General features: G+C 44.6%; 1 protein-coding gene across 1 annotated transcript; it reads left to right on the top strand.

Moving 5' to 3' along the window:
* Positions 1–249: 249 nt before the first annotated feature.
* MAD2L1 (mitotic arrest deficient 2 like 1) lies at positions 250–7,142 on the top strand. The gene is made up of 5 exons (XM_033135310.1): positions 250–898; positions 1,717–1,863; positions 4,473–4,593; positions 5,548–5,651; positions 6,358–7,142. Exons 1-5 carry the CDS (start codon positions 826–828, stop codon positions 6,528–6,530), a joined length of 618 nt encoding a protein of 205 aa, XP_032991201.1. The 5' UTR covers positions 250–825; the 3' UTR covers positions 6,531–7,142.
* The last annotated feature ends 3,138 nt before the right edge of the window (positions 7,143–10,280 follow it).

The following is a 10,280-nucleotide window of genomic DNA, read 5'->3' as shown; positions in this document are numbered from 1 at the left end:
ACAATGGCTGTGAACATTAAGGGTGCACCACCTCCATTACACTTCTCAGCCTAACATGAAAAGTCACTGAACGTGGGAGTCCCGATTCCCTGGGAAGTTCTTCCGTGTCGATGGGCCCTTTGGGGGACGGGCCGTCACCTGCCGGTGGGCGGGGCGGGGCGCGGCGGGGCGGGGCGGGCGGAGCGCAGGCGGGGCTCCACGGGCGGCCCCGCCCCCGCCCCCGCCCCCGCCTCCCTGCGGGGTTGGGGTGGAGGGGAGCTGGCCGCGGACCGACGCAGACGCGGGACACTACGGCGGCTGGGTTCGCCCCGTTAGCCCCGGCCCCCTTCTCAGCGAAAGCCGCGCTCCCGCCGTGCGCAGGCCTCTGAGGCTGTGGCTGCGCGGCCGGCACGCGGCTGCTCTGCGAACCCCCGAAGAATTTGGCAAACGCTTCCACAGTCCACGGGGGGTCCCCAGGACCACTAGAGACGCGGCTGGCGGACAACTCGTGGCACTTTGAAAATATCCTTGAAACTCAGAAACTGTGCTCCTGGTCGCTAGGCAGCGGCCAGTAACACCGGGGTCTGCCCGCTCCCCTCGGTCCCATCCAGCCGACCACGGCCACAGGTGACCGACAGGTCCCCACCGGCGGCGGACAATCCGGGACAGCCGACCACGCCTCCCCACTGCGACTGCGTGATTCGCCAGCTCCCGCGAGGGCGGAAGGGCGGGCTGCGCCTGCGCGGAGGCGACGGCGCGCTGCGTCGTTACTTTTGAAACCCGTGGCGGGGAGCTGCTGCCGGCGCCGTCCGCGAGTGTGCGCGCGCCGCGTCTGTGGGCCTGGCCATGGCGCTGCAGCTGTCCCGGGAGCAGGGCATCACCCTGCGCGGGAGCGCCGAAATCGTGGCCGAGTTCTTCTGTGAGTCCCCCTCGTGCAGGCCGCAGGCCGGAGGCCGGGCCGGGCCGCCCGGACGCCCGGGAGACCCGCGGGCGGCCCTGCGGCGGGAAAGCGGGTGGGCCGGAGCGGCCCAGGGTGCAGGCCTCCTGCCCGCCGGGGGACATCCGGGAACGGGCGGGCGCGGGCGCCTCCTTCGGACGCGACCCTAATTACTGGTGGGGGGGAGGCCTAGTGTTCTCGAGACCCTGCCGGGGAAGTACCCCTTCTCCGAGCGCTTCTTTAAAGTCCCCCCCCCCCGCCATCGCCCGTCGACTTAGGACGTAGTGCGACTGGGCGGAGTCGAGCGTGTGTTGTACCCCTCCCACCCCGAGGTGACGGATTGGTGGGGACGGACCGGCCTTTGGCAAGCGCTGTCCTGGACCAGGCCACTTGTACCTAATGACAGAACCTGGCAGGACTTGCGAGGAGAGGAGGGAGGAAAACAGAGGGAGGGGCTTAGCCGCTTGGGGCGCAGGAGCCTACTCTGAGATCCTCTAAGCACATAATCAGAGTTTGCACTTGGATTACCACGAGGGGACATTTGGCAGTGGTAAACTGCATGTGTGGCATTTTTCTTTTATTGCCAATTAATTGCAGGCATCTCTTACTTAGAAACAAGATTTTGAGGCTGTTCCGTGGTACTTTGTACCACTCTGCTTTCAGCAAGACACACAAACACAAGTGTTTAGGCATTTATAGCTTATTGCTATTAATGAAACCGCAGCTGCATCTAAAGATGTTTTGTTTTCCAGTGTTACAAAATGATAATAACTTGTCGTTATCATTTCTTTTGCTTTCAGCATTTGGCATCAACAGCATTTTATATCAGCGTGGCATATATCCATCTGAAACCTTTACCCGCGTGCAGAAATATGGACTCACCTTGCTTGTAACTACTGATCCTGAGCTCATGAAATACCTAAATAATGTGGTGGAACAACTAAAAGGTATTTAATTGTTGGAAACAGTTTTGAGTTTTGTAGGCCTAGGATGTCCATTTTCCAAGTAGGATTTTGATGGTCATTTTTCAACTTTGTACATAGCAGGTGTAAAACACACGACCATCTCAAATATAGTGGCTCTCAATTGGGAGGAAGCAAATAATAAAAATTGAAAGAAATCCTACCCATCACATTTTGAGTGGGCTGAATATTTTGATGTTAGGATTCTGATGTGGCTTAACAAAACTGTCTCTATCGACTTCCTTGGAAATGCCTTTTGCAGTTTGGCCAATGGAACAAGTTGGAATTTTACATAATTATGATAGTGTTATTATTTGTGAACAAAACACTATATATTAATGTATTTTCTGTACCTGCTTGGAGTGTAACGCCACCATTATTAAGATCGAGGAAATTAAATTGTATTCAACCTCGGAACTAAACTTCAAAAAAAATAAAAAAGGAGAAAAAGAACTACTCTATAATAGAGCACCTGTAGGTAGAGTTTTCTTTTTCACCTATTTCCACTTTTGTTTTTGAAAAATCCTGCCTGTGAGTCAGTAAGCCATTTCTAAATACTCATTTTTTTTCTTTAGCTCAAGTAGTTGCTCTATGGTTGGATCAGTACTTGTTTTCCATCTATTTCTTTTTTTTTTTCTCTCTCCTAGAATCCCATCAATTTCTCTTTCATGTTTCTCTCCACTTGTGATTCTCACTTCTAATTTTTCTGGATTGTAGGATGTTTCTCCCTATCTTCCCAAAGTACTAGTTCCAAAAAGTGCTATGTGGTGGCTTTCTATTTTTATTTTTATAATGTTTTAATTCACAAATCATATTTATCTGTTTCAAGTAGCTTCGTTTTTAAGATGAAGTGGCAGGCATCATGTTTTTAATTAACTTCGGAGCTAAATCGCCCGTAGCCCTTTATAAGGCTGCACTCGCAGAATCTGGCCTGAAACCTCTGGGCAACTGTGGATCTGTGTCTTCATCCTGATTTGATGGAGAAGCGAGACTTGCTTAAGCTACTGGGATTGGGGGTTGTCTCCTTGGAGACCACACTGGTGATATTTCATCTCAGGTATCTAGACATTCCTATTTAACATCTCCCTTTTCTTTTAGTTAAAACGGAGGAATTATTCTTCCTAGAGGTAAATTGTCCAGTCTGCTTCGACTCCACTCCCTCTAGCCTTCTTATGGACTCCACCCTATTTCTTCTCTCTTGTATTTTTGTATTCTTGTATTCTTTGTTTTGATTTGGATTATTTCCAGTTTTAGAAGGAAAAAAGCCCTCTCAATCCCCCCCTTTTCAGAGCGAAACTGATAAAAACGTGGATCCGGCCCGCCTGGCTCAGCAAGGCCAAGAGGCCGCACCCAGCCTACGGCTTGGTCTGAGCTGTCTGCACGCTAAGAACAGGCTACATTGTTAGGGGGTTGCAACAGGGAGCTAGGTGGCCACAAGCCTTAAATAATGCTCAATTATTACCTGTTTAAAAAAAAAAAGGAAAACACTGCTGATTCCTGAACATACTATCCCAGTTTCCAAGGTGACTTCCGGGCTCAATCTCAGGCCCTTTCCCGGTGAACTCTCTCTAGAGGACCCCTTGCCGTGTATACCTGTGCACTTGACTGCAAACTGCCTTCTAACCCAAGTCTTCCCGATCTCCAGGCTTTCGGAGAATGGCTCCCCCAATACCCTTCTGTGGCTAGCCCAGAGATACTTCAAACTCGGCATCTAAAAACTAAATTTAGGGTTCTCTCCACTTCAGTTCTCTGTCCTCCGTGACTGAAGCAACCAGACAGCCAGCGATACAAGCCAGAAACTGGAGCTATCCCTGACTCGTTCCTCTTACTCTCGTGGGCCATCTAGTAATCCTTGTAACAGTGGTAACCGTGGCGTCTCTTGAGCCTGTCTACTGCCCCATCTCTACCAGCTTATCCTACAGGCCTTCATTCCCTCTTGCTTGAATTACTGATTAACTAGTATCCCCGAGCCCCCTTCAGTCCACTTGGCACATCTCAGCCAGAATGATATTAATAGTTTCACTGTACCTGCTTCAAACACAGCGATGACTTCCCTGGAAATACAGTATCTTTCCCACACAGTCTTTTCCCCTCATCTCGCCAGCCTCACCTTGTAACAGCCTCACCTTGTTCCTCCCCCCTCTCTCAACTGCAATTTTGAGTATTTAAGACCTCTACCCTCTTCCCTGTCCTTTTGCATATTTAATGCTATTGATTCTCAGAGCTAAAACTGCTAGTTTCACTGTGACGACTCCCTGAGAGGCACATTTTTCCGTTTTATGCTCTCATTGCACCATCTCTCGCCCCTTCCTAGCAGCTAACAATGATAATTTCACATGTGTTTGGATTAGGTGTGATGTCTGGATTAGGTCCCCTCTCCAACGCTCCCACCTGGGATTAGGACGGAAGTAGCGCACACTCACTACTCGGCAAACTGAGGGTCTGCAAAAGGAGTGAGGTTGGGATGGGGCAAGCTCTTGTGCAGGTTGCGTTCTGGAACACCAGTGGTAAGAATCTGCTGAGGACGGGGTCCTGGGAAGAGTGTTACTTTGTAAAGCAGTGGAGCAAAAATGGCGCCTTGTTGTGTGTTGCAGATTGGTTATACAAATGTTCAGTTCAGAAACTGGTGGTAGTCATCTCAAATATTGAAAGTGGTGAGGTCCTTGAAAGATGGCAGTTTGATATCGAGTGTGACAAGACCGCCAAAGAGGACAGGTAAGTGTGAATTAAATTATTTCCGCTTTCATATGTTTTTCCAAAACTTGTTTTCTTTACTAAAAAGAGTTCTGATTATATCGAACTAGTTTCATATAAGGTATAATTTTTTCTAAGATACGTTAGTTGGATCTTCAGTCTCCCGTGGAAAAGAATTTAGCTCACTTGAGCATATTGACTTGTATAGATGGTGTACTTTTAACAGAATTGCCCTTAGTCTAGACTTGAGTGTTTGTGATGCTGTATGCAGAAGTACACACGACCTACTTCTGGATGGACCATTCAGTGGGTTGTTTACAGGGACCTTTAACTGTCGGGATGATCCTAGAGTCTGTACCAGCTAAAGTGCGGCTCTGTCTACTGCAATTTCTTCCTCGCCACAAACTTCCCAAGACGCTTCATAAGCTGAAGTCCCCAGGGCCTCTAGTGGGAGGTGCCCGTCATCCTACACTGATGCCAGTACCCACCTAGGCAAGCTACCTGTAAACTCAACCATTTCTCATAATAAAGTCAAGTTTGTTCCTAAAGCTTTTGGTCTATATTAGGAAATTTTTAGCTTATAAAAATAATTTGAGGCAATAGGAAATTAGACATTTAGGCATTACTGAAAATGCCAAAATGATTTACCAATTAAATGTTTTACATATCACTTGTTATTGTAAGAGTTGGTGAAATTTTCCTAACTTGAACCACTTGACAGACAGAATTTCTAGTCATCTGATACTAAAACCAACCCTGGAAGATGATTGGACGGATAAATGAAATAATGAAGATACATATTCTGCCTACTAGGTAATAGGTCCTAAGAATACAGTTACACTCATTAAAGAAAAAACAAACAAGCTTTTTAATGTGTTACTTGATTTTGGAAGCATTTAATGAAATTAATGATCTTACCAATGTTTTAAATAACTCATTAAAACTAAAAATGAATTGATTTGGTTTCTTTGACAGTACACCCAGAGAAAAGTCTCAGAAAGCTATCCAAGATGAAATCCGTTCAGTGATCAGACAGATCACAGCTACAGTGACATTCCTGCCATTGTTGGAAGTTTCTTGTAAGTATTTTACAACTTCACATGGACTTAAATTTATGGGGGAAAAGACTAAGCTACTGCTTTAAGAATGATCCCTTTATTAAATTTTTTCTTAATTCTCAGTATCGTACTATAAAGAAACGGGCATTTGAAGTAAAAGTTATGTTATATGCATTCTAGAAAATTTGAAAATGCTGAAAAGGAAAGGAATGAAAGTACAGTATTCACTCGAACATTTTGATGTAATTCCTTTCACTTAAATACACGTTTATATGCACATAATTAAGACGATAGCTATAACTGTATCTTGCTTTTCTTGGTTACTTCTTCCTCACCAAGTATTTCCTGAATACCTACTATGTGCCAGACCCTGTGCTGAGCACTGGGGACAGCAATCACAGAACCAGTTTGTTCATTTTCTGTAGCTCACATTCATGCTATCCCATGTGTGATCATACACTTCCTGCAAATATTTTTAAATGGTTTTCTCTTTAAAGAAAAAGAAGAAAAAAAAAACTTGAATTTTTCATAAGATAAAGTAAAGGGAGTATAGCATTTTTCTATACTAAAAATAAATTTCCATTGAGGGAAAGCCATAACCTAATGATTGGAGACCAGGCTAAACTATCTTTTTTAACTGTTGGTGGTTCAAAATGGGAGAGAAACAGGAAAGGTAGTTTAACTTTTTAAAAATTAATGTATTATAATGATCTTATCCCCAATTTAGGTTCATTTGATCTCCTGATTTATACAGACAAAGATTTGGTTGTACCTGAAAAATGGGAGGAGTCGGGACCACAGTTCATTACCAACTCTGAGCAAGTCCGTCTCCGTTCATTCACGACCACGATCCACAAAGTAAACAGCATGGTGGCCTATAAGATCCCTGTCAGTGACTGAAGGTGACGAGAGAACAGTAATGTGCTTCTTCAGTGTGCTTTCCTGAAACCAAGTCAACTGTAGTCCATGTCTTATTTCATTGGTTAATTTTTAGATGGGGAACTTCACACAACTGTCCCGTTTTTCAGTACCTGTTTGACTTTGCATAGGGTAGACATAATTTTTTGCACACTATTCAAAAGGGAACCAGGAGATGACATCAGCACTGGAATGTCAGTTCCTTTGAAGGTGGTAACTATAGATGGAAAATCTTTTCCTACAATGCTAAATGCTGTCCTAAATCAGACTGTTTGGTCAACTAGCTTGACTCAGAATGTAGGCAGGAAGATACTTAAATATGAAGCAGTAAAAGCAGTCTGAATATTCATAGTCTTTGTTTGTGCTAAAGTAATTGGTAATCCATAAATAAAACATTGCTAGTAGGTCCCTTTGCCATTTATTTCATTTGTATAGTTTCCGTATTGAAAAAAATCTCCAATTATTTGATTTTAATTTATATAACTTACACCTACAAAGCTATTGATGTTTCTACTGTTTAAATTCTGGTGATACAAGAACTCTTAAAAATGTCTTTTTGTGTTTTATAAAATCAAGGTTTAAATGACAATGATAAATAAAGTTAAATATGTATGTTTTAAATTTGTCTTAAAATATTACCTTGGTGTGGTGTTAATACAGTTAAATAGTAGTTAGGGTGGATTCAGTACAGTAGTTCCCCCTTATCTGCAATTTGGCTTTCTGCAGTTTCAGTGACCCGTGGTCCAAAAATACTACATGGAAAATTCCAGAAATATGCAATTTGTAAGTTTTAAATTGTGTATAGTGTGATGAAACCTCATGCTGTCTAGTCCTTCCAGGGGACATGAATCGTCCCTTTGTCCAGCGTCTCCACACTGTAGACACTCCCCACCCATTAGTCACTTAGTAACCACCTCGGTTATCAGATCGACTATTAAGGTATCACAGCGCTGTGTTCATGTCACCCTTGGTTTACTTAATTATGGACCCAAAGCACAAGAGGAGTGATGCTGGCGATTCAGATACACCAAAGAGAAACCGTAAGGTGCTTCCTTGAAGTGAAAAGGTGTGTATATATAGGGAAAAACAGTATATATAGGGTTTGGTACTAGGCATAGTTTCAGGCATCCACTGGGGGGAAGGGTTTTGGGACGTATTGTATCCCCCACAGATAAAGGGGGGACTTCTGTACAGCAAATTATTTCTGCAGATTAGGTTGTAGGACCTAAGTACTGTGAATTTAATGGACAAAATTTGACTATATTCCTTCATCTAAGAGCAGACTTAAGCATTGTTTGTGTAGTGTGCTCAGTGTCATCTGGAATTCAGTTTAGCAAATTTGGGCTGTAGAGCTTCTATCCTCAGCCTTCCTGCCCTCCTAGGTTTCCTTATATGTGGAAACACCGTGCTTATTCCTGTGCCTGTAGCTTCAGGTACGTTCTTTTAATCCAGTTCCCACGTATTTTTCCAACAGTCAGTTTAAGGTAAACTTCTCAAGTCTTCTAATCTAAATCTTGTCTCATTTTGTAATAATTTATTATGTGGTTAGTATCAAACACTGTTCTAAGCTCTTCACGTGAATTCATTGAACCGTCAGTATTAAGTACACATAGTCTGTCCATTCAGGTTACATACTGGGCATTTGTTTACGTGCACAATACTGAGTGCCAAGTGCCAGGATGAGAAACCCAAGTCCTGAACCTTCTGAAGCTGAGATCTCTTGAAGGAAAGAAAAACATGGCGAAAGACCACGAAGTGAACATGGATTCTGATCAGTATGTATTTGTTCTTTCATGTGATCATCTTAAGTCTTTGATCCAACTGTCTGCCCCGTAAGAGAGAAGAGCACCGTCTTACATTCCTTGACCTCCCAGGCTGGACAAAGGTGCCAGTGTTGGACGGTGGGTACAGTGGCGTTGCTGGGGAAGCCCATTTCCTAAGCTGCTGAAGCTATCTGATGTGGTCCGTGCACAAGCCTTTCTGTCCTAGGTAAGGGAAGCAGGTGTGCAGAAACGGAAGCCGTGCTGAATTAGCTATGGTCAAAGGCCAGGTTTCCGAACAACGTGAGGTCTACTACAATGTGGGTGCTGCTAAGATGAAAACACTTGAATTCTTGGGCTTTTCACAGCCTCTTAACATTGCAGGTGGAGGACGAAAGCAGAAACAACTTCAGGGAAAACGGAGTAGTGAAAATTCTCCTATTTTTAGGAAATACGTTAAAATCTTTCTAGAAAGTAGTGGCTGCTTCAGGGGAGCACGGAATACTGCTTTGGTAAACAGCGGCGATAGTAACATGGTTCTTACCCCCAAAAGCTCATCAGTAGCATCACTGACTATTACTAGTAACTTACATTTCTGTCATTTATGTCTTTGTCAAATTAAATGATCCTAATACTACTATTAATTTGTGATTTATTATGAAACTGACCTCTGTCCTTTAAGAGTTATGTCCAGAATTGATGCTCTGGATTGCATTTTTACTCTCAAAAATGAGCTTCTGTCATACAGCTAGTGCCTACAAATTATAGTACCAGCTATGCATCAGCTAGGCTCTTGTTTATTTGAAAACAGCAAAAACTGGCTGTGGAAGAATTTAATGGAAGAATAGTTGCTGCCTAAGTTACCAAAGGGAAGGCTGGAAACCGGAGGAGGACAGCTTCAGGGTTCTCAGACAATTCTGTGATGTCTGGGTATCTATGTAATGTGGGCCACTGGTGCTGCCCGGTCATCCATCCAAATGACAGGGTGATGGTTTCCAGAAAAGTGACAATGAAAAGTTTTGTTTGTGTTTTAACAATTTGAGATGTAAGACTAAGTGTGAAATTCCATTTTTAAATACTTCGATCACTTCGTCTCAACCAACATTAACAGAGTTAAATTAAATTTTTACGTTACTTGCATGTTACTACGTATTTATTTTGTGAGGTTTCTCGGGCGCTATGACCTTTTTTACGCTTTACAGACTACGTGTATTAATTAAGATCTATATTTCTTAATTGGAGTTGAGTAGGAGCCCAGCAATGAGCTTTATTGGTAACGCTGGATTGGAACAGCTCTGGCCTGACGTCCCACCTCTTTCTACACCTAGATGCTCCCCTAAGGAGGGAGATTCTGACATCCACACATGCAAGAATTGTAACTCACTTCCACACCACATTAAACAGAGACGCCAAGATTCCAAGAGCGGGTGGTGGCCTCAAGGCCTGGCCTGGTCTCTCAGTTCTGCTTGCTACAGGTGGAGGAATGGAAATGCGTTCCCATTGAGCCCGTAAGGGAAACAGAGCCCCAGAGGGACTGAATCCTGCCCGTGGGAAGGAATGCTTACACTAAGGAATGACATTCTCATGGCAAACGGCCGTAGACTGTCAGCAAGCCATGTTCCCCCTGAAAGTCTGCAGGTCAGCTCATGCTTGTGTCATTCTCCTGCATGTGTGCAGGTCACGTCTCATCTCCCACTCAGGGGCGGTGGCTGCCAGAACATGGATGCTGCCCACAATCCGCTGGCCCATGCCCAGCTCCTAGCAGAGCCAGTTGCAATGGGGCGTGGAGATGGGAGGCGTGAAAATCTGATGAATGCAACCTCACAGACCGGGGTTTGTGTGCACTGTTTCCGTAAAGGGCCAGATAAATAGTTGGGGCTCTCCAGGCACTTGGTTTGTACCTACTCCGGTCGGTCCTTATAGGCTGGAAGCAGCCTTAGAAACAGGTAAATGGGTGTGCTTGGCTGCGTGC

This window comes from Rhinolophus ferrumequinum, chromosome 18 (assembly GCF_004115265.2).
Source record: "Rhinolophus ferrumequinum isolate MPI-CBG mRhiFer1 chromosome 18, mRhiFer1_v1.p, whole genome shotgun sequence".
Taxonomy (NCBI): Eukaryota; Metazoa; Chordata; class Mammalia; order Chiroptera; family Rhinolophidae; genus Rhinolophus; species Rhinolophus ferrumequinum.
This window is presented reverse-complemented; position numbering and strand designations above follow the sequence as displayed.